At 41.7% G+C, this 27,234-nt stretch overlaps 1 protein-coding gene across 1 annotated transcript; it reads left to right on the top strand.

Moving 5' to 3' along the window:
- Positions 1 to 1,757: 1,757 nt before the first annotated feature.
- Positions 1,758 to 25,642, top strand: LOC139667418 (multiple C2 and transmembrane domain-containing protein 2-like; the record flags this gene model as incomplete). The annotated part of the gene is made up of 14 exons (XM_071546868.1): positions 1,758 to 1,888; positions 2,013 to 2,203; positions 3,694 to 3,777; positions 3,888 to 3,990; positions 4,954 to 5,056; positions 5,244 to 5,345; positions 6,316 to 6,390; positions 8,403 to 8,522; positions 12,918 to 13,031; positions 15,590 to 15,631; positions 17,671 to 17,780; positions 18,183 to 18,292; positions 19,518 to 19,615; positions 24,583 to 25,642. Coding segments are annotated over 14 exons (1,449 nt in total), but the record flags the coding sequence as incomplete, so codon positions are not given.
- Positions 25,643 to 27,234: the final 1,592 nt, after the last annotated feature.

The raw sequence follows: 27,234 nt of genomic DNA, 5'->3' as shown, positions 1-27,234 counted from the left end.
CTTACTAAACTAAACTAAAAGTGAATGTTAATCCTGACCATGCCTCTCCTAGCTGGAGGCCATAGTGACTGATCTGGTACAGACTGAAACAAGTTGTTGTCAAAAATGACTTATCACAAAAGGTTAGCTGTCTTCCATCTTCGCTGTCATTTTGCCTTGTGTCTTCGATAAAGATCAAGAGCAACAGTAGGTTCACACTATTAGCTACTATCTCTAACATTTCCATGCATTCACACATGACACTGATGGTCCTGCATAGCTGAGGCGTTGGCAGATGAGGAGCTCCTGTGGCCGGGTGCCAGGTTTCTCCTACGATTATTAATGTGCCTATTAATCTAATCCTCTGCTTGGATGGCTGGGTTGGGGTGGCCGGTAGCTCCCTTGTCTCTGCAGTCCATCTAATTTCCAGACATTTTTGAAAAAAAAAATTGAAAACACTAAACTCTTCTGCTCCAAACAAATGCTTGAATGAAATAATGTCGGGAGTGTTACGCAAGACTGTCATAACCTTTTGTTTGATTGGCGCAGGAATCTGACGGCTTTTGATGACTGTAGTGTTTTAAATCATCTGTTATTAGAAGCTGTTATTCGAGAGCAGGCATTTATTAGAATGGTACAGTAGACGGCAAAAATTGCAAGCTACCACAAATAAGGAGTGCAAAGGTTAGGGCCTTGGTGCCCTTACAATCTTCTGTGACCATAGAATGATCATGTAAGAAATGGAATAAGAGCCAAGGAGAGAGATGGAAGGGAGTTGTTAAAGGATAAGGACACTGGTGTTTTTTAATGCATTTCTTACCGTCAACAAATCCTATGAAAATAACAAAATCAGCAATGAATTTGTTTTCGCTAACAGTCTCGTCCATGTAGCCGGTGCCCAATGCAGCCATGTCCCAGCAGCCATAGAACTCCATTGTATTAAAAAAACTAAAAAATTAAAAGCACGTCAAAGAGCCATGCTGAGATTTTCAAATGTAAACTATGTCTTTGTGAGCTGTATTTCAAGGTTCTTAGTTTACAATTGGAGCCAATGACTTCCAGGTTGAAGGCTAAAAAGGGAACATGGGAAGTCAGAAAGTAACGGGGAGTAGAGCAAACGCATTGTTAATTTTGTTATTTTCCATAGGATTTGTTGACGGTAAGCAATGCATTAAAAACACCAGCCTTATCCTTTAAGTGTGTGGCATGAAAAGTCCAAGCTCAAATTACTTCTGATCCTGACTGGATGACATCTAGGGTGTGATGGATCACTATTTGCTACACTAGCTCTATGGCTATCATCATGGATCACTTTCTTGCTAGGCGCCAGGACAACTAGCATCACAGATCACAATCCTGCTTCACTATCTTGTTACACTGGCTCCATGGCTACTGTCATTGATCACTATCTTGCTACGCTACAACACTGGTTATGCATCAAAGCTGCACGCTACTGTGCACTTCAATTCGGCTACTAAACAGCATTGCATTCACATGCTGTTTTGACAGAAAATCAATCCCGCAAGACAAATGATGAACAAACTGCAGTTTAACAAGCTAATTGAACAAACTTAATTTCATCAAATGTTAGTTATGATGGTTAGTCTGGCTAACTTAAAACATGTAATAACGGCGCATATGTATGAAAGTGTTTTCTTAAATTTAACTGGCACAAACGTGATTGTTCTGCACGTTGAAGGACAAAACTCGGAAACTCTGGTAGCAACATTTCCTCCAACTTTCTGACTTCATCGTCTGATTGGCGTCTTTCTCCTCAGAACCAGTGTAAAGTGGCCAATCCTCAGTGGAGGGAGAGATTCACCTTCAACCAGTTCCTGGACGGTCCAGACATCTTGGAGGTGGAGCTCTGGTCCAAGGAAGGACGGAGGAGCGAGGGGTGTTTGGGAACGTGAGTCTCGCCTTTGAACCTTTATGAACCTTATGTCGTCCCGTCTGGCCCTAACGTGAACGTGCACGTGTACATTCGTGTGCCTGCGCCTGCATGGCATGTGCATCTGTGTGTATGTGTGCAGGTGCGAGGTAGACCTGTCCAGGGTGCCTGTCAATCAACGCCAGCTGATCACGCACACTTTGCACCAAGGCAGAGGACGCCTGGTCTTCCTGGTTGCACTGAGCATGTGCAGCGGCGTCTCCATCTCCGACCTCTGTGCTGCGCCGCTTGACGAAGCCCGCGAACGACAGACCCAGCTGGACAAATATGTCAGTATACTAACTATATGTCAGTATGGATGTGTCAGTCTACCATATGTTAGTGTGGATGTGTCAGTCTACCATCTATATGCTAGCATGGATGTGTCAGTTTATTACCTACATCACGAACCTGGGCTAGTACTTCCAAGTGAAGGGTTTAATTCCAAAATGCCAGCAGTCACTTTGTAAAGTGTGAGACATGAAAATGGTGGATATCAAATTTTTAACGAATCTCTTCAAATAACTCATAATGTTTTTCAACTGAAAGATGCCGAGGCACTTTGACTTATCGATTAAACAGACATTTATCCAGGCAAACATCCTATGAAGACCTGTGGAAGTGGACACCGAGCGGAATAACCTTAATTCCTAACAAGCACGGATTCAGTGCAACACCCAGAGAAATACTGCTAAGCATTTATCTATGTAGTTTCTTAAAGGAATAGTTACTCCAAACTGAAAATTCTGTCATCATCTCCTCCCCCTCATGCCAGGTGAAACACAGGTGAAGTTTGTCCATATAACACACAGGGAGGCTGCCAGCACAACTCCATAGCAGCCTCTCCAAAACAACTGAAGTCAGTGGGGACCAGTTCTTCAGAGTTCCAAAAAGACCTACAGTATATTTACACCATCATTTAGTGCAAATCTGAACTACAGCTGATTGATTTGGAACAAATAATGGTGTATAGGTCTTTCTATTCACAGTGTGATTGTTTGGCTGTTTTTGTTTTGGAGCTCTAAAGAACAGGTCCCCATTGACTTCAGTTGTTTTGGAGAAGGCTGCTACCAAGTTGTGCTGACAACCTCCCTGTATGTTATATGGACTAACAAATTCCACCTGTGTTTCATTTGGCATGAGGATGAGTAGATGATGACAGAATTTTCAGTTTTGGGTGAACTATTCCTTTAATGTTTGCTTTACCCTACTTCGAGTACCAGATGGGTGGGGTTTACCGCATCAGGACAATTCAGAGTAAGTTGTCAATCACAGAAAAGTTGATTGAACTGACATTTTGAACTGACTAAACTTTCTGGAATTTGTCTGGAAATTTTATGGCAAACCCCATCTATCACCGAGGTAGGATGAATTTGCTTATAATAATTGGCTCAGGTCTGCCATATATAGAAGATCCATTTTATAAAAAAAAAAAAACACCACAAAATCTAATTTTATATATACATATTGAGACTGTATTACTAATTGGGATGTTCTGGTAAATTCGGAATGTATATAATTGAATTTTAACACACAAAATAGCATCTCCTTACCTTCGATATGTTCCAAAATTCAAATTTGTTGCAATGACGACACTGAACGATAGAGGCCAGCATTGGACCAGAAATTACACATAGACTCTTTCATGTGCAAATGGAGGTTACCGATTTACCAGTTTATAGACAATTATAGATAATATAAACACTGTTTGGTTGTGAATGACATCTCATTTAACATTTCCAAAATGCTTTCTGTCTGCTAATTGTCCCTCAGAGTTTGAAAAGTTCCCATGAGGAACCTTTGTGATGTCGGTTTCCTTCAAGTCAAAGTTATCAAGGCTACAGATCTGCTGGCTGCTGATTTAAACGGTACTGCAGGGCTTTGCATTAAATGCTTTCTTTACTCCTTTAATGTTATAGTAAAAGGGATGGAGGGAACATTGTCCCAGATCGAAAGTGTTTTTTGTCGTGTTCTGTAGGAAAGAGCGACCCCTTCTGCGTGCTGGAGCTGGGGAACGACAGACTGCAGACCCACACCGTCTACAAGAGCCTCCATCCAGAGTGGAATAAAGTCTTTACATTGTCAGTTTGAGCAGGACTCCTTTCCTTAGAGATGCACGCCAAATCTCTTCCCAATCCCAATCCACTACCATTCTGTTGTTAAGACTACATGTTTACTGCCACGTGTCTGTTGATGTTTCACAGCAAATGACATCTGGCAGTCGATAAAGGGGAGAAATGACGCTTTTGTTCTGCAAAAAGAGTAAAGATCCAGGTCCAAGGATCAGCGCGAGTTGCATACATGAAATGTTCTGTTTCCTTATTTACCCAGGATGTTTGTTAATCTCTCTATGCCTTCTGAATAAAGGCATTTTAGTAGTTTCATTCCAGAATAAGATACCGTTTGAAATTAAGTGACATCTGCTTTTAGACAGCGATTTTAAAAAAATTACAGAATGTAGAAGAATGACTGTTTTGATCATAGTTTCTCTGTTATCTACCTACCTACAGTACAGATAGTCATGGAATTCTGGACAAAATTATATCGAACAATAAAAATATTCTCAGATTTGGGTCCGAGAGACAAATGGGGGTCCGTGGCCCTAATGTGTACTAACTTAGGGGTCCTTGATATGAAAAAAGTTGAGAATCACTGCCTTACTCCTTTTCCTCTCTTCTCCCCCCCCCCCCCCCCCAAAAAAAAAAAAAAATGATAAGATGATGAAAGAAAAAAAACACTACTACATTTTAAAGAGTGGTTGGTTACTTAAATACTTGGTTCAGAGATAATGGATGATGGATTTTGTTATGATTTTGTTCCAAATTGGATATGAAGTGTTTTTGAAATGAAATGAACTCTTCATATGCAGCTCACACTTGAACCTGCATGTGGATTTTTATACTGAAGGAGAATTATTCTATGGAGAATATTATTTTCCCATGTGTTTTTTTTTTTTCCCCTCAACTGGTGCTCACCTATCGAGTTTCTTTGAATTCCTGACGCGCTCGGTGTGCTGTGGTTGACCTCCTTGTGTGTCTCCTCAGCCCTGTCAAAGACATCCATGACGCTCTGGTAGTGACCATCTTCGATGAGGACGGAGACAAGCCGCCAGACTTCCTGGGAAAAGTCGCCATTCCCGTGCTCTCGGTACGCCTAACAGCCCATCGCACAGACAAACGGACTAATCTCTCCTCGCACTCTCCGTCTAAATTAAAGTGAAGAGGGTGTTAACACTCCAACACTTTGAAGACTTACTAAGACGTAATCCGGCGTGACTGATAGTCCGGCTCACAGCTGAGTTCAGCACCTGATGCCCTTCCTTTCTGTCCTGCAGATCCACAACGGGCAACAGATCGCCTTCCCGCTGAAAAAGGAGGATTTGGGAGGTTTTTCTAAAGGGAGCATCTCTCTGGAGCTGGAGGTTATTTTTAACCCCGTAAGTAGAAGGCGGTTCGGCCCGCGACGAGGACATGAGGGCGTGATGGCTATTGCAGATGGGTAAATCCTCACTGATATGGCCATCTGTAAGGCACTGGCCCAGGACACAGTGTGAACACGCATCCAACTCCCACAACAGATGGAGTTCAGTTTATCTCCCAACACTGGGCCCAGTCAATAACCCTTTAGCTCATTGGAATCCAGTGGGAACAAGATGGGCATCAGTGGAACTATTAAAGGTTAAGCGATAGTAGGGTAGCAGAGGCTTGGGTGATATCCAAAATTATATATCGCGATACTGTCTCCCCAAAATACCATGATATACGATAGTATCGCGATACATCACATTTCTAGGATATAATAATTATTATTAACACCCTAGAAATTTGATCTTACTACTCAAGCATTGGAGGAAACATTGGCCATTTTGCTCATTCCTGCTATTTCCAGAAAAACGGGCTGATTGTGGAAAAGGGAACCCACTTGAATTAAAAAGACAAATGTTTCACTTAATTATTTTTGTTTTTTCACTATTCTACCACAAGGAGATTATAGGTTTTTAAGTTTAAAAGCTTGTACAATTGTGATCTAAGCAGGCCGGGAGGGGTGGGGACCTTTTTCTTTGTTTTTTTGATTTTTTGAATCCGATATCGCAGGAAATTCACAAAATATCGCGATATTCGATAATATGGAATATCGGCTCATGCCTAATGAGTAAACCTGATGAAAACAGGTACACATTGTTCGCACCAGTGTATTCTGTTGTTGCTGATTAGATACATTTAATGTATTTAAATATGAAAGAGGTCTGAAGCCTTTCAGTGTGTGGTAGAACATTTTCATTAGTATGGACTGTTGTCTCTAACCAGCACCTGAAAGGAGCACTGCTGTACATAGCATTTACAGTACAACCTGTGTTTTGTTTTGTTTTTTCTCTTTCGCTTAATGAATTGTTCTTTTCTCATCAGGTCAGAGCAAGTATAAGAACCTTCCAGCCCAAGGAGAAAAGATTCATGGAGGATAATCCAAAGTTTTCCAAAAAGGTTTGCTGAAGATGCGATGAATTCACTGTATAGTCCAGGCTTGGGGCATATTCACTTTCAGGTCAATCAGCTGTAATATAAATTGAATGTGCAATACATTGTACCAGTGTTTCCCCTATGTTTTTCTTCTAACTGTGGACACGGGGGCCCATACCATGTAGCTGCAGATGCATTCTCTGTAATCCGCTTCTGAGATCAGTTTTCACCTGCATATGGGAAACACCGCATTCTACATCCCATTTTCATTATCCAGGACGACTAGAATAAGTCTTCAATTCCAAGATCGCCAACATTTAAAAGCAGCCAGTAGTAAGGAGGTCAATGGTCAGAGGTCACAACACCCGGACAATACTCCTGTGACGCTCGAATGATCATGCAAGGTAGAAGTGCTCGGAAAAGGGGGGAAAAAAAGAAAAAACAACAGCTAAGAGCGAGGGAGAGGGGTAGAAGGGAGTTCGGACAAATGGTACCATGTTCATTCTCAATTAGATCTTTATGAGCTGAAACTGAAAAGCTTTTACTCGCAGCAGTTTTCCAGTCCTTGCTTTTTCGGAGAACTTTTGTCTCCCTGAATTGGCTGAATTGAGCATTAATTGACCCCAACTGTGACTGAGTTCTTGTCCACTGTTCTGCTACATTAGTTTGATATACAGTGTGTGAGACAGGGTGCCTGACTGTCTGTACTTCCAACAAAGACTCATTGTTGTCAGACAATGCAATGCTTACTAAAGCCAAAACCAGCGACTGGGCTACAATAATCAGAGGCTACTGGACAGTTTTTTCACTCGTGTTTCGTTGGTGGAAGTCTTTAAGGAGTAGGCCACATTGAATGCTGTATCAAGTTAAGATGATAAGAAGGTTGACATAACCAGGGCAGGCCACTAACTTTTTCTTTCACGGGCCACAGTGGCTTGTGCATCCCAAAACTTACCAGCCACTTCTGCTGTTGCACCAGCCAACTAGATGTTTAGAATAGAATAGGACTCCGAATGATGGTTTTGATTTGGAGTCCTAGTCCTGATTTTTAAAATATGAATCTCTCGTTTTCTAGTTATTTTCCTGTGTAGTAAAAATAGTAGAGAATAGTACATCTTCTCAAAAATTAAACCTAATCAAAAAATCATATCTACATCAACATACACTGCCCGTCAAAGGTTTGGGGACATCTGATTGAATGTACTATGTATTTTATTATCTTAACGCCATTTTGATCTAAAGGGTTATGCTTAAATGATTGAAATTTGTTTCTTAAATATAAATGGTGAAGTCGATGCCTATGTATGAATTTATTTCCAAAGCCTTTGCCTTTGCATCAAGGCAAAAGGTGGCTACTTTAAAGAATCTGAAAAATAAGATAGTTTTGATTTGTTTAAAGGAATAGTTCACCCAAAAATGAAAATTCTGTCATCATCTACTCCTCATGCCAAATGAAACACAGGTGAAGTTTGTTAGTCCATATAACACACAGGGAGGCCGCCAGCACAACTTGGTAGCAGCCTTCTCCAAAACAACTGAAGTCAATGGGGACCTGTTCTTTAGAGTTCCAAAACAAAAACAGCCAAACAGTCACACTGTGAATAGAAAGACCTATACACCATTATTTGTTGCAAATCAATCAGCTGTAGTTAAGATTTGCACTAAATGATGGTGTAAATATACTGTAGGTCTTTTTGGAACTCTGAAGAACTGGTCCCCACTGACTTCAGTTGTTTCGGAGAAGGCTGCTATGGAGTTGTGCTGGAAGCCTCCCTGTGTGTTATATGGACAAACTTCACCTGTGTTTCAACTGGCATGAGGGAGAGTAGATGATGACAGAATTTTCATTTTTGGATGAACTATTCCTTTAACTCTTTTTTTTTTTTTTGGTCACTGCATAATCCCATTTGTGCCATTTCATAGTTTTGATGTCTTTACTATTATTCCAAAATGTGGAAAAACTTTTGACGGGCAGCGTAATATTTTACATGTTGTTTTTTTTTTTGTTTTTTTTTTTTACATGTACATTTTTTCAGATCCTGGCCAGGAACGTGCTGCGCGTTCAGACGCTGTACAGAGCCATCATGTCCACGCTGCAGTACATCAAAAGCTGCTTCCAGTGGGAGAGCGTTCAGAGGAGCCTGCTGGCCTTCCTGGTAAAACTGGCTTAATTGCTTATCAACACACTTATCTGCATTTCACTCTCTCTCCCCCACCCCTCCCAAGCTGTGGAAGACAACCGCAGTCTGGCCAACCCCTACTTGAACTCTCCCGGCGAGAACCGATGCGGTGTACTGGGCTCGGCCGTGGCTCGGGTGGTTTTTTTTTTGTTTTTTTTTGGAGCGGCCCGGGCCTTCAGCGTTGCGTGTCTTTAAAGCCTCAGCTGGAGAGAGTAGAGTCCCGGCGGAGTCGAGATGGGAGTCTATTTTCGTTCTACTTCCCTGACAACTCATTAACCCTCCGTCCAGTCTGTCGCGCGGTTTGATTTCCACCCTATTATACATAGACGGGAAAGTCCAATTAAAAGGCCCTTCACAGATAAGGCTGATTCTCCAGTCGCATAGAAGTGCTAAGCAAGTGTGAAGACGGAAAGAACAGAGCCCTTGTCGTTTTTTTTTTTTTTTTTTATATTAATGTCAGACATTTACATTGAGATAACAGTTACATTATTACAATTACATGAATGACATGTCTTCTTTCAGGGTCTGGCCAGTCTTTCTTTTTTTTTTTTTTTTTTAACAACTAAAAGAAAAAAAATCTGCAGTCCAGCAATAACATTCAAATCTAGCCAGACATTTTTTTTTTATTTTTTTATTAATGTTTTTTGGTCAGACATTTACATTGAGATAACAGTTACATTATTACAATTACATGAATGACATGTCTTCTTTCAGGGTCTGGCCAGTCTTTCTTTTTTTTTTTTTTTTTAACAACTAAAAGAAAAAAAATCTGCAGTCCAGCAATAACATTCAAATCTAGCCAGACATTTTTTTTTTTTTTTTTATTAATGTTTTTTGGTCAGACATTTACATTGAGATAACAGTTACATTATTACAATTACATGAATGACATGTCTTCTTTCAGGGTCTGGCCAGTCTTTCTTTTTTTTTTTTTTTTTTAACAACTAAAAGAAAAAAAATCTGCAGTCCAGCAATAACATTCAAATCTAGCCAGACATTTTTTTTTTTTTTTTTTATTAATGTTTTTTTGGTCAGACATTTACATTGAGATAACAGTTACATTATTACAATTACATGAATGACATGTCTTCTTTCAGGGTCTGGCCAGTCTTTCTTTTTTTTTTTTTTTTTAACAACTAAAAGAAAAAAATCTGCAGTCCAGCAATAACATTCAAATCTAGCCAGACAACCAACATAAAACACAGAGCATCAAAATGAAGACCACAAAAAAAACACAACAGCCTAGGAAATCTACATAGCATAAACAGCACATACCTGGTCCAAATACAAATTATGCTAAGGTAGGTAGCATCAAACTTTTATATCCAACAATTGGGCAAGGAATGGGCCCCATACTTCATTAAATAGCCCTTCCCTCCCAGCCACTCTATAAGTAAACCCGCTCATAACTTGCCATTGTACTGAATACCTCTATCCATTCTTTAAAAGTGGATAAGATGGCACCATGATTTCTGGCGTTTTGACATTTCAACATTGTCTGGTAGTAATCCCAAGAGACATACTGTGGGATTTTTGATCACGTGTATTCCAAACATCTTATTCAAGACATAAATCATTTCATCCGACATGGTTGTCTGTTTTGTCACAATCGTATAACATATGCACCCAGATTAGCCCTTGTCTTTTTTTTTTTTTTTTTTTTTTTTTTCAAAACTCTTTTTATTGGTGTTTGTCCACATTGTAAACAGTAGATCCTCAAATCGTTTCAACATGTTTTGTAACATACATACATACAAAAAAAAAACCCATAATGGCATATAAACAAGCCCTTGTCTTTTTAAAAAGTATGATTAAGTGAAGTGGGCGCAGATCTTTTTTTGACATTATTCTCTCCCAGCTCGATATGGCATACAGTAAGTTGTGCATTAACTATGCAGACCGGTCAGGGTCATGGAAAGTTCCCCGTGTCTTTACGGCCAGCGTCCTCTAGATGGCGCTAAAGGTTTTCCGAGCGTGCGGGGGGGGGGGGGGGAATTCTTGGAAGACCGCCTGAGATGGGGAGACGCTGTACTCCGGCCAATAGTACAGTTTGTTCAATTTGCTGTGAAAACTGGGAGCCGCAGCACAGAGCTGTTATTTGAATAGATGCCACCGTCTTGTGTTATGGCTTTGCGTGTGTGTTTATGTTTGTTAGTGGAGATCACCGAGATCTCCGGGGTCAGAGGTCAACTCACTTTGACTAGAATCTGCTCACAATGGGAATGTAAACGGCAGTAAATGTACTGATAATAGCTCAATTATCCATATTCATATCTTAGTAGATTGGATACTTTTTAATGCCAAAATATAGTAATTTAATTTTGAAGACACCCCCTTAGTTAATTGGCCAACTTGAGAATAAATTACCCCAACTTTGATTTTTGAATGTTAATGTAATATATTCAACTGGGCCTTGTGTATGGTGTTAATCAATATCAGGTTATTCTTACTGTTTTGCTTGACAGCTCAGACATACACTCAAACGCAACAAATATGCATACAAGCACGAACAAGCGCACCAATGGACACACACACACACACACACACTCTCTCCCCACTCCCACGCTATGCAGGGAAAAAAAAAAAAAAAAAAAAAAAAAAAAAAAAAAAAGAAAGCCAGTCTCAGTGGTTTGAAAGACAGTACCATCTGTACTCAATGTTTTCACACTAGCGTTCCCTGCCTTTTTCAAGCTCCAGCGAGAAGAAATAAAGGAGCGTTTGATACCGCCACATAAGAGTAATGAATCACAGCTTGGGCTCCACATGACGGGAGGCAGGAAGAAGCTCCCTCTAAAAAATCCGGACACCTTTTTTTTTTTTTTTAATGCAAAGCGCCTTGTCGGTGCCTCGCTCTACCCAGGTCCACACATGCCCTTTTTTTTTTTTTATTTGAAGAAGATCGGTCGAGGGACTTGCCGTTCGACTCCGTAAATAATAAAAAAAAAAAAAACCCAAGAAAACAGAAAAGGATTTAAATTGTCGTTTGAGCAACCACAGGCTCCTTTTCAGAGACTGCAAGTCCTTGTATTGAGCTGTGTTTATCAGTAGTATTTAGCAGATACTCATCGTGGCCAGAGTAAAGCTGAATAGTTCTAATGATGCCAAGGGGATGTGTGTTCTTAGATTAGCACCGCCATGAAAAGCCTCCCCCCCCCCCCCCCCCCCCGCCCCGCGCATTAGCGTGGAATTCCCGCCGCATTCTGAAAAAACGCGCCCGCCCCCCTCCCCGGTTCGGTAGCCCTTCCCCGACATCAGGTAGCCTTTTCATTTTTATTCCCCCCCCCCCCCCCCCCCCGAAACTGGATTGTATTTCCAGAGCCCCTCTCGCTGTCGAAAAAAGCCCGCGTAACGCCTCTCAAGTTGGAACGGAGCGCAATTATCGCAATCTTTATAGGCTGCGTATACATTTCCACCGAAGCGTGACTCGGCTTTGGCCCCCCGCTCTCTCTCTCTCTCTCTCTCTCTCCCCCTCTCTCTCTCCCAGCCGTTCCGAAAAGTCCCCGCTAATAAAAACATAACCCTTTTAGCGAGGAATCGGTTTCACCTTCCCTCCCAGGCCCTGTTTTTTTGGGCTTGTGATAACAGAGACAAGAGCGTGCTTGGCTTTATTTTTTTTTATTTTTTTTGCACATTAAAGCTGACGGTGGCGGCGGCGGCGGGCGGCAGGGGGGTGGAGGAGAGGGGGGGGGGGGGGGGAATGATCTGCCATCTTTTATGTCAGTCAGTGCCTCAGAGGAGAGCGATGTCTTCACCAGATGTTCACTTCTATTTTTATTAGCATATTAAAAACATGTAAATCCTCCCCACGCCTTTTTTGGCGGGTTTTTTTGCCTCTCCCGACAGGATTATTTTATCGTTCCATTTAGCCGCGCAATCGAGACATCACGAGACATATTTCTTTCTCCCTTTTTATCCGTCCCCCCCCCCACCCCCGAGCCGCGCACAGGTGGAACGCGCATCACAGAAGCCGTCGCGGCCGCTCACGGGCACATCGGCACACAGGCTCCCCGCGGCTGCACCGAGTCGCTCGGCCGGCTTTAATGTACACGAGATGAGAGGGGAGAAGCAATTAGACCCAAGTGGTTAATGTCAATGCATATGCCAGGGGGTGGAGAGAGAGAGGCTGTCCGACCGAGCGGAGCGGCCGCCCCCGTACAGTGTATGTAGAAATATGTAGAAACGAGGCTTTGATGGTGGCAGGGTGTAGACCAATGCTTATGGAATCAATAGCGGATCCGATCGACCTTTAGCTGGCGGGGGGGGGGGGGGTTAAGGAGCTGTCGAAAATGTCTTTAATGAAGAGCGGTCCTTTTTATCCTCTGTATCCCCCCCCCGCATCTGACCTCGCCGACCTCTGACCGCTGCCGGCAGGTGTTCGTGGTGACAGTGTGGTACTGGGAGTTTTACATGCTGCCCCTCTTCCTGGTTCTGCTCATCTCGCGGAACTACCTCCAGATCGCCTCCGGGCGGGTCAGTCAGGACTTGGTGAGTCTACAAGCTATCTTCCCACCTTTTCTAAAGCAATATTCCACTTAGTTTTGACATGGGGGGGGTGGGGGGTGGGGGGGGGGGGTTCTTCGCCACTTGACCGCCATGAAAACCAGAATAGAAACGAATCGCCAAGATCGGACGCTGCTGGGACGAGTTTGTAGGGTTTGGGACGGAGCCCGGGAGTGGCCATCGGGGGGGGGGGGGGGGGGGATATTTATGTCGTGGTCACGATTTACTGTAACGTACGCGCGATATGCAACTCGAGCTCTCGTTTCCTCTTTTTCGCGCGCACAAGATACAATTCGTTCCCTCAATCCGGTTGAAATGAGCCCTCGCTTTGGTTTATTTGTGTCGAATTGCCAAAACGTGCCCTCCAAATAGTGATATGATGCTCTGGATATATATAATCCATGTGCTTTTCACGAGCTTATAAAGAGTCAGTGCACATATTGGTGATTATGTCCTGGGTGTGTTGCAGCCACCCAATTGTGTGTGCATGGCCTGAAGGTTAAGTGGCTAAATATGTTGCAATATTTGGGGGATTTGCCTATTCAGTGTAAACAGACAATGGATATTAACATACCAAATCCTTACTAGGCCTATCTGCAATACCTGAAAGGTTCCTTTTAAGTTGCATTTTTTCCTAAACTGCACAGTTTAAGGAAATCGAGGGAACGAACTGTATCTCGTGAGCACGCGTGACGCACGTTACAGTAAATCGTGAACTCCATATCACTTTTTTTCTCTCCCAATGGCCGCTCCCGGGCTCCGTAGTTTGGATTTTTACTTCGCTTTTTTTTTTTTTTTTTCGTGGCCTCGCTCAAATGAATCGGAATTCAAACCGAATGCTACAAACTCGTCCACCTGCATCTGATCTTGGTGATTATTTTGTATTCTGGTTTTCATGGTGCTCAAGAGCATAATAACCCCCATGTTAAAACTAAGTGGAATATTGCTTTAAGCCAGCTGCCTTAAGCCCAGTGACCTGTTTGGCCTGTTTTCACACTATTTCACGAAAAGTAGCTGCTACAACTGCATTTTGTTCAGATAATGAAAAACATATTTGTTTCCATAGTGACCAGCTGCAGTAGCTGCCACAATCAGCAAGCAGTGCTTTTATCCAACTATCCAACACTTAGAAACTACCACAACACACAGTACCAGCTACTGTCAACTTGAATACTGCTGCGTTCTCCATTTTCATTCTGCTTCTGGTTGCTGTCCTGAACCCTGTCTTCCCTGTAATCAGTCTGTCATCCCCTCTTGTTGTGATTGGTCAGTCCATGTCATGTGGTCTCCGCTAAAAAATCTATCTTATCTCAAGTTTATGAAGCACTGAAAAGGCCTAAAAAGATGCCAGGCACAGCACCATTTCCTAAGTGACCACTCTCTTTTAGTTTAACTGATTACTAACTAAGCTAATTTATTAGCAGTTTATTTGAATGGGATCTCTACTATGGAGAGCACAGTAATTTTAGGCCACTTGGCTTGCTAGTTAACATTAGCAACTTCATTCGTAGCATATTGCATACATACATAGAAACACTGCTTATACAGCAATGTGTTTTATTCTAAAATGCCAAGATGTCAAAATGTGGACTATGTGCTGTTTTACAATCATTAAAAAAAATGTTAATATAAATGTATGTATATGTGTATGTGTGTGTACATACATTGTGTATATATATATGTATACACACGTACATATATACTGTGTATATACATATATGTGTGTGTATATATATATATATATATATATATATACACAGTACTGTGCGAAAGTCTTAGGCATATGTAAAAGAAAAAAATTAAAGCGAAGATGCTTTCAAAATAATTAAATGAAAAGTTTCTAAATATCAAAAAATTTACTATAAAGAGCAGTCTACTGACACACTAATGCAGAAAAAAAATGAATAAACATTTAAGACACAATTTATATAAAAACGCTTGGGTGCCTAAGACTTTTGCACAGTACTGTGTATATATATATATATATATATATAGTGCTTCCTATGTATATATCATGTACATATCGCTATATACATAACTATATTGCAGCAGTCCATGCAAACTACTAGACGAGCCCAGAAGAAAGTTGCTTATATACTGATCAATAAAGGCCAGAGTTGGTCTGTACAAAATGACTTTTACCAGAGTGATGAAGTTTCATAGTGCCCAGGTATAGAAGAGTAAACTCTCGCCTCCAGTTGCCCCGGCTGAATTTGTCTTCTGAAGACATCGTGAGTGCTGTAGTGTGAACACGGCCTTACTCAGTGAGCCATCCTGCAGCGCCCAGTGTGACGGTCTCTGCTGGCATCCAGCTTCAGCAACACTTGGCTGTAGGGAGAGCTTTGTATGAAAAGACTCTCACAGGTCAGTGGTAATGAAGCTCGTGGCTACTGGTGGCTGTATCCAACACCATGGATGGAGGCTGACCTCAGGGTTAATACAGCATCGCCTTAAAAATGGGCCGATGCACAGTTTTTTTTGGTTTTTTTTGTATAGAAAATGTTAGCTAGTCTCTCACCTTCACATTACCGTTGTTGTTTCAGGATAACATGGACTTGGGGGATGAAGACGAGGATGATGAGAAGGTATTTACCCATCTATTTTTGCAGTTCTATGTTGACAGGTCTCTTTACATCTGTGGTTCTTTGTCAACTAAGCTATGTCTATTCTTATATGTGTGTTCTCTGTTTATCTGTCTGTCTATTGACAAAGGTATCTATCTATGGTCCTATGTTGTTAAAGCCCTTTCATTCAATACTAATTCTTTTGATGTATTTTGATTCCTGACAACCACTAGTTGTGTTTCTCTGTAAACTTGCGGTTATCAAAGCCATTTAGGCTTAATGAAGACCTCACCGGCCCGTTCCCACATGTCACAACTCATTTATATGCAAATAACGGGGCGGGGGAAACGGGTTCCGCTGCGTTTGGGGAAATTCCCTCAGCCGAGCACACAATAAAATACCATCTATATGGAACCGGTGACAGCGCTTATGGAAATGCGTTTGGGAAAGCCTCAGCGAATGTCCCATGCTGTGTTGTAATGCTTTTAAACAATGAAATATTTCTTCAAAATGACAGCAGTTTGTTGTAAACATTTTTGAACGGCCTGAAAGTAAAGCGGTTCTCATACTGGTCGCAGTGGGAATGTGACCCTGTAGCTGAGGGGGGGGGGGGGGGGGGGGGTACTTGAAGTACTTGAAGTACTTTTCCAGAAGTTAATACCCAGATCAATATGCTGGAATAAAGCCAGTGTGAATTATATACACTGCCTGTCAAAAGTTTGGGGACACCACATTTCTCTTTATTTTAACTATTTTCCACATTTTAGCATAGTAAACTCTAAATAATGTGGGGGGATTGGAGTATTTTTTACATGTGTTGGGTCAGACTGATAGTCACTGGACCGCTGTGTAACTGGGATATCACAGGTCGGATCCCCCACCACAACCCTCTGCCCCCGTCACAGAGCTGAACCCCGGTCCCCCCCCCCCCTCCCCCAGACTTCAACTCCTCTCTTTCGTCCAAACCCCCCTTCGTTTTTCCCCCTGTGTTTGATGTGGAGCTAGGGCCATGTCCCTGTCTGATGTCTGGCTCTCTCTCTCTCTCTCTCTCTGGAGATCTTCAGAGCAGCGTCTGGTCTCCTCTGTTTATTTTAATGCATGTCCTCCCCCCCGGGATCTGGACTAGCCTGGGAACGGCTCCAGCAGGAACGGACCACTTCATCTCTTTGATAATGTGAAGTCCAGTCCCGTCCTGGAGAGCCTTCACTCCAACCCCAACCAACGTTTTTCAAAAACTTCAGTCTTATCCAGAGTCGGTAGGGTTTCAGACACGTCGTGGGAATCAAACCTGTGGCCCAGAGATTCTCAACCAACCAGTCTGACTAAACACATTTGAAAGTGTTCAGCTGTTTTATATTTGACCTGCCAAATGACCCCCTAAATCATGTGAAATCTCTTGAAGTTGAACCCTAAATTATACAAACCAAACCCAGCCAAAATCAAGATACTACATTTAAAATGAATATAATTTAGCATGGCGTTATTCCAGTGTATCTGTGTATTAAGTAATGACAAAAGCACATGATAATACTTTGTGAGTACTTCCCAGAAAATCTCCCTAATATATAATTTACTTAGGGTGTAACAACATAATGCAAGTACAAAGCCTACAAAAGTAATTGTTTGTACTTGTACTTTGTTTTTACACCCTTTTCATTAAGTATTAACTCAGTATTATTTGGCACTTTAATGAGTTTAGTTTAATTTAATGAGGTGCATATCTGTAAATCTGTCATAAGCCATCACAGCGATAATTATCTTCTGCAGAAAATCATTATTAGCATCACAGACACTCATTCTTTTTGTTTTTAATTGTTCTTTTATTTATATCTTTTTATTCACATCCATTGGTGTCTTCTTTCTTTCTTTCTTTTTTTTTAACCCTTTATTCTCCATCCTACACCTGTAATCTTTGCCGCCGCATTGACCCGGGTTCCCCTTTAGGGATCGATAAAATCCACTTACATCTTACCGTATGATACTGCCGTACACGGTGACGAAAAAGACTTTCCCGTGTATCGAGTTCTTCCGGGCAGCTGATGTGTTGTTTGCCGCCGCAGGAGTCGGAAAGGAGAGGTCTGATGGAGAAAATCCACATGGTGCAGGACACCGTCATCACCGTACAGAACCTGCTGGAGGAGATCGCCTGCTTCGGGGAGAGGATTAAGAAGTAAGAATCAAAGGTCCACTCGAAATCTATTTTCATCTCAATTTGATTCATTCATTCCTAAAAAGTGTTTGTGTTCAGAGAATGAAATGGATGGCGATTATGCTGTAGTCTTGACGTGTACATTGTAAAAAATGTTTATATTTAGAGTTTCCTCCAATATGGTGTGCATCCATTCTGGATCCATAAAAGATCATTACCTGAGATTCCTCATTCAATGTCGGTAAAATATAGAGGATCCAGTCTGTAAAGCAAGGGCTTCAGCTATCTTCTATCATTTTTGAAAAGTATTACTTTATGCTATCAGTCATTTTGTAAAGGTACAGTAGATGGCCCTTTTTTCCAAAGGTGTGGAACAATATTCTTCTTTGGCACCCACTGCTCTTTCTTGTTTTGATTGGTCAGCACCTTCAACTGGTCTGTGCCGTTCCTGTCCAACCTGGCTTTCCTGGTCTTTGTCATTGCAACAGTCATTACATACTTTGTGCCCATACGCTACATCATCTTGATATGGGGTGAGTCTCAAACATTATTCATTGTTTGCCTTTAGGGATTTCTAGGGATTCTTCTTCTTCTCCTTCTTGTCCTTCTCGTCCTCCTCCTCCTTGTCCTTGTAAGCACATACTGCTGGAACCCTGTTGTTTTAACCCTATCATTTTAATATGGGGTGAGTTTCAAACATTGTTCACTGTTTTTAGGGATTTCTAGGGACTCTTCTTCTCCTCCTTCTCCTTCCCCTTCTAAGCACTTAGTGCTGGAACCCTATTGTATTTGTTAGGATTTTATTCTTTTTCTCTGCTAAAAGTATCTGAAACTCAGAGCCACAGCAACCAAACTTGGCAGATAAGTTTTTAAATCTCAGCCTCTACTCAGGCAGCAAACACCAGTTGGCCAAATGGCGACGCTACAACAAGCAACTTTATTGGATATTGGATTTTCCACCATTTTGCTTCTTCTGCTTCAGTTTCTTCTACTTGCTCTTTGCACTTGAACCCCTACAATCATGGTTTGCTATATCATTTGAAACTGCAAAAGGCATTGTATTTATGTATAATATGTATCTATAAAATGTATTCTGTGCATTATGTCTTTTTTTTTTTTATCTTTAAAAATCTTCTGCTCAGGGCATAAGAATGCCCTGAAATTAAGTTATTAATAAGAATTTGCTCAAAAAGTTCAACTGACATTACTGATATTACTTACAGTAATAAGCCACTTGAAATTGTATAGGTTGGTTGCCCCATCTCAGCAGAGTAGCTCTTCTGTCATACCCTGAAAACTCATCACCTTAAGAAATACCTCACATCCCCCTCTTCCCAGCACATCTTGCTCCTGTAGCCACTCCTGTAGCTCTCCATAAAAAAACAAAAACCTTCTACCTCTCCCCTTAGCTCTTATTTTTAATTCTTTCCCTAGCACCTCTCTATCTTCCATGATCATTCCAGGAGCACAGGAATATTTGTTCCATCTATCGAACCCTGTTGCATGTAATGTTGGTGATCTAGGAATTGGACCGTATTATACTGTTGAAGTAGATGCTGATACTGATGAAGTTGAAGAAAGTAAAATGTTTCTAATGTTCCAGCCTGAAAAAGTGAAAGTAAAATGAGTCACTTGAAGCCAAATTTCCTGGACAGCACAAGTCCTCTGCTGCAGGTATTTGTTTGTGTGCAATCACAGGTGGAGCTGAGCCACAAGAGAACAGAGTTAATGATATGTTGGCGGGAATTTCTGTTTTAGGTATCAATAAATTCACCAAGAAATTACGGAACCCGTACAGCATTGACAACAATGAAGTGCTTGATTTCCTGACGAGGGTGCCTTCAGATGTGCAGAAGGTAAGCCCCCCTGGATCAGTCGGCCAGGAAGCTGAAAATCCCAGAGCCTGCCAACTTTGCATTTTACCAAAGCGACTCCCAGGCATTCTTCACTGTTGGCTGTATAATTAGCTTCATCTATATAATTATCTAGCCCTGTGTAATTTCTGTTGTGTTACGGTCGTGGTATATCCCTGGTGGAGGTCTGCTGCTTGGCGGCTTTGAAGCGCCGGCTGTTCCCAGGCTGAAACAGGAGACACTGTCTCAAACATGCATCTCCTCCAAGATGCATGAATCAAAAAGAATTAAAGTGCCCACAATACTACAGACCTCTAAGGCCAACACAAGTTTGGGACCAAGATAAATGACTCTAGAGTGACATTGCGCTGATTATGCTTTAATTTCTAGATAACAAATTTGAGTAAGGACATAAACTAACCATTATTTTTGCTGCAACTCGCATGCAATGAGCTGAAAGTAGACACTCACTCGTAGCTTCAGAAAAAGCTCCAGTCGGTACCGGGGAATTTTTGGCCCAGTTCTGGCTTCTCGGCAACAATTATCCAACCTCTCGACATACACTCAGCTGCTAAAATTAAATTGACTGAATGGACGTTAGGATAAGGAAATAAACTTTGTCCAAACTGGGACTGGGGGCGTCTTTTGAAAGTTGGCTTGGTCAATTCTGTTTTGATTTTTCTGCCATTCGAAGTGGAGAGAGATGTGCAGTGACACCCATTCGTGCTGCGACACCAAACCCAACACATAAAAGCGCACCACTATCAGTGGCTTGCTTAAAAAAAACAATTCAGCTAGTCTTGGAGAACAATTGACAATGCTGCTAACTCAAACCCTAACCCAAGAAGAAAAGAGATCCATTAGAAAAGAAAACACTTGTGAAACTCCGAAAAACAATTCTGGGCATCACACGAGTTCAAAAAGGACTCTTTGAATTATCAAATTGTAAATCATTGGGTCCATTTTTTCTTTAGAAGCCACCAAGAGCCGTATCAAGCTGTATATTTTGTGCTGCATGAACGCACCTCTAGGCCACGGGAACGCCCCAAGCACGTTCACTGCTTCTCGTTTCCGTTGTTGACAACTACATGGGCTGGCTGGCTGTTAGCAGAGGCTGTTAACTGTATCCATCAAACTAGATCACATTAAACTCAACCTACAAGTCGTCCGCTAACGGGCAAGACGTAAGAACAATAACGGATGGTTTTTATTTTGGATTATTTTCCCTGCCTATTAAATAGGTTGTTTGCAAGCTCACTAACATTACTGTAGTTAACTAGCTAACACAAAATGAAACACAAGTTAACTTGCCTCACGTTAACCCATGGATGTGTCAGCTGACTCCGTAATGTTATGCTAACGATATTACCAACGTTAGCTTAGCTCAACTTTATCCAGACTGAATCACTTGACATCGGCTGTAAGATTTAGACAAATGAAGCGAATGTTAAATGGGGCAAGATCAAGAATATTACATTGTTTCTGAATAAATTATAGGGTCATACCTGGATCAGAGTTAACTTGTTAGCCGGCAATAGGGAGCGTATCTATGTTCCCAAGGTCCTATGTTCCCAGGATCCTAAGTTCCCAGGGTCCTAAATTCCCAAGGTCCTAAGTTCCCAGGGTCCTATGTTCCCAGGGTCCTAGGTTCCCAGGGTCCTAAGTTCCCAGGGTCCTATGTTCCCAAGGTCCTAGGTTCCCAGGGTCCTAGGTTCCCAGGGTCCTAAGTTCCCAGGGTCCTATGTTCCCAGGGTCTTATGTTCCCCGGTTCAATATTCTGTTAACACACATTAACCCTCCTATTGTGCCGGGCCAAGAAAAGACGCTTTTGCACATGTATTTTCCGCCTAGAAGTAGGAGTCGTAGAAACTTTTTTTGCTGTATGTGCTAGGTGAGCAACTTTCATTGGAATGAATGGGCCACCAACTTTGTCTACCTCTTGCAGTCAAATACAAATACATCCATATACCCCCGTATACCTACAAAATGGAGTATTGCTTAGTTCAGGCAGGACACGGAACTTACGCATTGCTGGCCATCTATCAGCTACTTGCTACGCAGACCAATCACAATCCATTCTTTAGCAATTCGGCTAAAAAAGGCTCAGTCCTTCCCGCAGCGACCCGGGTTCGAATCCGGCCCGCGGTCATTTGCTGCATGTCCTCCCCTCTCTCTCTCTCCCATACCTTCCTGTCTCTCTCTCACTATCTGTCAAATAAAGCATAACATGCCTATACAATAAATCTTAAAAAAAAAAATAAAATAAATGACCTCCTCTTACACTGATTCTTGCGACACCAACTGGTGCACCCAGTCTGCTGCTCAGTAAAGCTTTATGCCACTGCTGCTGGTAGCGGTTATGCGGCTTAGGGCGTTTTCACACCTGCGCTTTTAGTCCGGTTAAATCGGACTCTGGTTCGTTTTCCCCCTTGGTGCGATTCGTTTGGGCAGGTGTGAACACAGTAATCGCACTCGGGTGCGGACCAAAACAACCGCACCGAGACCCTTTGGAGGAGGCCGTCTTGGTCCGGTCCCAAACGAACTCTGGAGCGGTTCGTTTGTGGTGGGAACGTGATCCGACCTCGATCCGACCCAACTACCAGGTGTACTCAATTTACTCCGCAAGTTTGAGCTAAACGGCTCCTGTAGCCAGGTATAGCAGGTATAGCAGGTATAGCCAGATACAGCAGGTATAGCAGGTACAGCAGGTATAGCAGGTATAGCAGGTATAGCCAGATACAGCAGGTATAGCAGGTATAGCAGGTATAGCAGGTATAGCAGGTATAGCATTTTCAAGACGTTTCCTCGAAGTGCATTCCGCATTCTGCTGGTACAGTGTTGCCTGGTATATTGCCCAGATAATTACAACAGTTATGAGCAAATGCCAACTCTGCCGTTGCGCCATGTTGCATAGCAATGTGCACTAGTCCAGAACACAGGACCTTCTTCCTGTACTGACTTTCTTGCTCCCGCCCCAGACACAACTGACCAATAAGTGAACGTTCTCACGTGGTTTGTAGTGATGCATTTTGGTTCGCTTGGATTTTTCTCAGTGTGAAAAGAAACCGAACCAAGGGGAAAACGCTCCAAGTTTACAAACTCATCAACTGATTCAGACCAGAGCAAACAAACTATAGGTGTGAAAACGCCCTTACGAGTTTTGTGTTGCACTATTTACGTAAAAAATTCATGCTCGTCTGTCCCTCATCTGTCCCCTCTTCATTCAGTGTCAACATGATCTAGATTTTTTTTTTTTTTTTAAGCATAGACCAACTTCATGAATATGCATGTTTTTACTACATGTCAACGTAGTCCTACCTGGTAGGCGTCTACTATATAAAGCCTAGTGGCTTGATACAAACCCCTGTGATCAGTGACAGTGTTTGCATTAGCATTCACTGTCTTGTTTTGCTCCTCAGATTGCAGTCAGAGAGATTAAATTGATCCATCTTTGCACCTTTTCCAAAATCAACATACGTAAGCAAGACTCTGTAAAGGCGCTATAAAGCCGGATCTTAAGTTCATCTAACTTCAACTGTAAGGCTTTATTAGTAGGCGATGGTCAGCGACTGTGTAAATTATCAAGTTGTTTCCTTTGATAATTATTTGTTAGCTACAAACAACTTCTTACCAGATTATTTCGTATGGGAGCCAACATGACAGCAATTGTAGAGTTTTTATAAGATTTTTAGATGCTATAACTGTGGCAAATACCCACAAAATTTGTTACTGATCTATCAATTGTACAATGGTTCTCTATTGGGAAACTGGCCTTACTGCACCATTAGCTAGCAGCCGGCCATAGACACTGGCATCGGAAGCCAGCCAACTTACTGGGGCCTTGACCTCTCCTGTCTCCTCTGTTTCATCTGTCATCTCACCTCTCCTTTCTCTCTTTCTTATCTGTTCTCGCTCCTCCTTCACTTTCTCCTCTCCCATCTCTATTCTGCCTTCTGTGCTGACCTCTGTCCTCTGATATTTTCTCTCTCCTTTCTCTCCTCTCGGTCTTCCCTCCTCTCTGTCTCTCTCTCTCTTTCTTTTCAATATTCCTGTCTCTACTCTTGTTTTTCACCGTATCTCCTCTCCATCTCATCTCTCCCCTCTCTCCTATCTCTTCTCTGTCCTCCGGTCTTTCCCCCCTTCCCTCCCCTCTGTCTCCTCCCTCAGTGCCCTTGGGCCTTGGCGTTTAGTGAGGGTGACTCAGGGTCTCGTCTCTCCTCTGACCAGCTCAGTAGTACTACCTTGTGCTACACTGGCTCGATAATAATTAAAAAATTTGAATAAACTATTTGTATAGCAACAGCAATCAAATAAAAGCAGACTCGTGAAATAAATTAAAAGAACTAAAAATGTAAAAAAGAAGGCACCGCATAAAAGGAAACAATAGGGTAAAACCAATAATAGGATGAAATACACTGTCAGTATGTATTGTACTACATATGTTTTTTTATTTTTTTTTATTTACTTAACAAAAATAACAATACAACATAAAAACACACAGAAATGCCAGAAAAAAAAGAAAAGAGAAGAAAAACACTGTAAACATAACAAATGTAAAACAAAGTATATTAACTAGAGAGAATGGAGATCACAGCCCAGTTATGAAGAAAAAAAGGTAGAGAAAGTCTAACTGATATAAACAAACGCAGGTATAGTCATATAAGCTTATATATAAATAAAACATATAAAGTTACATAAAAGAACAGAAGATAATAAAGTATTATACACTCTATTTATAGTTTTTATTAAAAAAAAGTCAATACACAAGGCAAAAAAAAAGAAAAAAAAAAGTGAAAAACAGAAGAATACAAAAACAGGACACATCAAAGCTCAAAATCCCACACCTTTATAACTGCTAGTTTTTGTACTACATATGTTAATAGTTTTGCACCAGTGTCACAAAGACAAGTTGTTGCACATTTGTTGTGCTTGGCGAATAAAGTGACTGACTCTTTATTTTCTGTCTGCAGGTTCAGTACAGTGAGGCGAGAGTCAGCAGCTCACAGAGCCCACTGAGGAAGAAGAGGGTCTCATAGCACACACACCGTACCTGATGCTACAGTACTGCTGTGGGCTACCTAAGGACTTCGGCTTCCAGAGGACATGAAAAATCCTAAAGAGACTTGTCTGTTGGGTCCGGGCTATCTCCTCTGGTGGGAGATGCACAGCTTGGCACCTAAAGATGACCTTTCAACCAAAGCAGGACATAGCAGAGTTTTAGTTTTCCGCTTTTTGTAACACATTTACTGATGTGTATATGTACGCGTCACTGTACCAATTTGTAATAATACTTCCAAAAATTGCAGACTGTTGTATTATATGTATGTATTCTTTCAGATTATCAATCACAAGCTGCTTTCCCAGATTATAAACCTGTGAACCCAGGTTGCGTCCTTTACTAGGTGTTTTAAAATGAGACGAGGTTGAAATCTGACTTTATACATTTGGAATGTTTAGTTTTGTTTCTATTTTTTATTTTCTTTGCAATGTCATATATGACGATTTTCAAAATGAGACACCCACTCTTGCAAAATCACTGGTAGGATGAAAGTAGAAAGAACATTACGGGATTCGTTTTAAGATGTTTTCTTACAAAATAGTTGTAGTTGTTTTTTGAGGGTGGAGTCATCTGTGGTTGATGATTTTCAGGTAGCAATCATTTTTCCATGAAACCTTTCATACATTCCCATTATGCAGTCTCCATCTCCAGTACCATATCCAAAGTTAGTAGCCAAATTATTGATTCATTTCATGATTGCAAATGCTTTATCCATATATTGACTGATTCATTTTACTTTTATGAAACTGATGATGGTGGAGTTGATGGAGTTATTTTTACAAGCAAAGATTAGTGCCTATTTTATCACATCGTATCATCCTACGTACATGTACTGTATATTGTATTTTACCTTTTCGCTAGTGACTGGGATGGGGCCGGATCTGTATATCTAACTTTATTTATTAATAACAATCGCTGATGAGGACTTTCTGTCTCCCTCATTTCCAAGAGCAATAAACGCACCCGATCACACACTGTAGCGTCTGGATCTGCCTCTCCCTCTCTGTCTCGACTCTGCACCACATCTCTTTTTGAATTCCCCCTGCGTGGTGTGTACGTCCTCTCCGTGCTCCGATGCTGCGAGGGACCAGCGGGCATCCGGTAGCGCTTTCCGAGCCCCTCTCTTCCTTCATTGGGCTTTCACGAAGCCAGGCCGAGGCTGTTCCGAGACCTCGTGCTGACGGGCCCCTTGGGCGTCGCCGCGAGCGGGAGGACCTCGGCGACCTTCTCTCAGCTGCCGTGACAAGAGACGCCCGCAGCCGGCATCCCTATCAAACACAGGCAAAACCTCGGGTGCTGCACTGCAGTAGCAGGAGGAGGGTTTTTTTTTTTTTTTTTTTTTTACAGGCCACAAGCAACAGCCGCGTTCATTTAGGGATCGGAGAATTAAGGGTAGTTAAGATGTTGGCGTTCAGAGGGATACCCTGGGATTTTTTGGCTGTTCAGTCAGAGCGTGGAGGCTCTGTCAGCAGCCTCTTCATTGGGGAATGTGTGAAATTAGAGGAAATGTGCTGTACTGAAATACAATGAGAATCCACCAATAATATATATGGTATATATGCTATACAATGGTACACCATATGAAATAATTTGCTGATTAGTCCCATAGAATAGTTAAGGTGTTTGCATTTCTCTCAGTCATTGGCTTCTTTTAATGAAATTAGAGGAGACCAGCTCTACAGAAATGCACTGAGAATCCACTAATTACTTCCTGCAATATACACACATAATATAGTACTACACAATGCAATACCATATGAACTAGTTTGATGATGTCCCGTTGTCTTTAGGACAGAGGACATGGTAAACACCATGGTAGACGATAACCTGTATATCCCCTCATCCACTTATGTTGACTTAGGTATTCAATATTAATAACCCGCTGTCAAGGACACTGGAAGGACACCTCAATTTGACACTTATAGGCTCAACATGAATATGTATAGGCAGAGGGACGCTCCAAAATTACCAAGTAAAATCACAGTTCACACGTGGGGGGATACACAGGGACTGATGTGATGTGGCATATGCATTCTGATTAGCCACAAATACAGTGGGTGATCGGTCTCAGAAGACTTGTTATAACTCAATATCAGACCTGAGGAAATTCAGCTGTGTGCACATGTGCAGACAGAGGCACTGTATATTATCTCCATAGAACCTGAGAGAGGTTGAGGGTGTGTGTGTCCAGTAATACTCATTGATATCCTTTATTAACTCATTAATAACCCTCATTAACTTGTTAATAGCCCTCTGAATCCCTTGTTACCTTTATGATCAAAACCACACATCCAGACAGGCCCATATTACGGTTGTATGCATGGATGTATTTATGTATAAAGTTATGGATGACATTATTTTCTGGAACCTACATGAACAGAGGGTCCAGTACCATTTATGGACAGAAAGTCATGGGTAAAATGCTTCATTTCCTGACAGACAATGTTCCCCACAGGCTAAACTAGGCTTGCCTCGTCTTGTTGTTATTGTGGTTTAGATACTCATTTTCATGAAAAAACAAGGAAAAGACACAAGAAAAGAGCGCAAAAAAGTGAACACCCAC

The sequence above is a fragment of the Centroberyx affinis genome, unplaced genomic scaffold (assembly GCF_046629955.1).
Source record: "Centroberyx affinis isolate AG114_WGS23_722 - 3 ecotype Tasmania unplaced genomic scaffold, CSIRO-AGI_Caff_v1 ptg005513l_1, whole genome shotgun sequence".
Classification (NCBI taxonomy): Eukaryota; Metazoa; Chordata; class Actinopteri; order Beryciformes; family Berycidae; genus Centroberyx; species Centroberyx affinis.
Note: the sequence above shows the minus strand (reverse complement) of the source record. Positions and strands in the feature narration are given on the sequence as shown.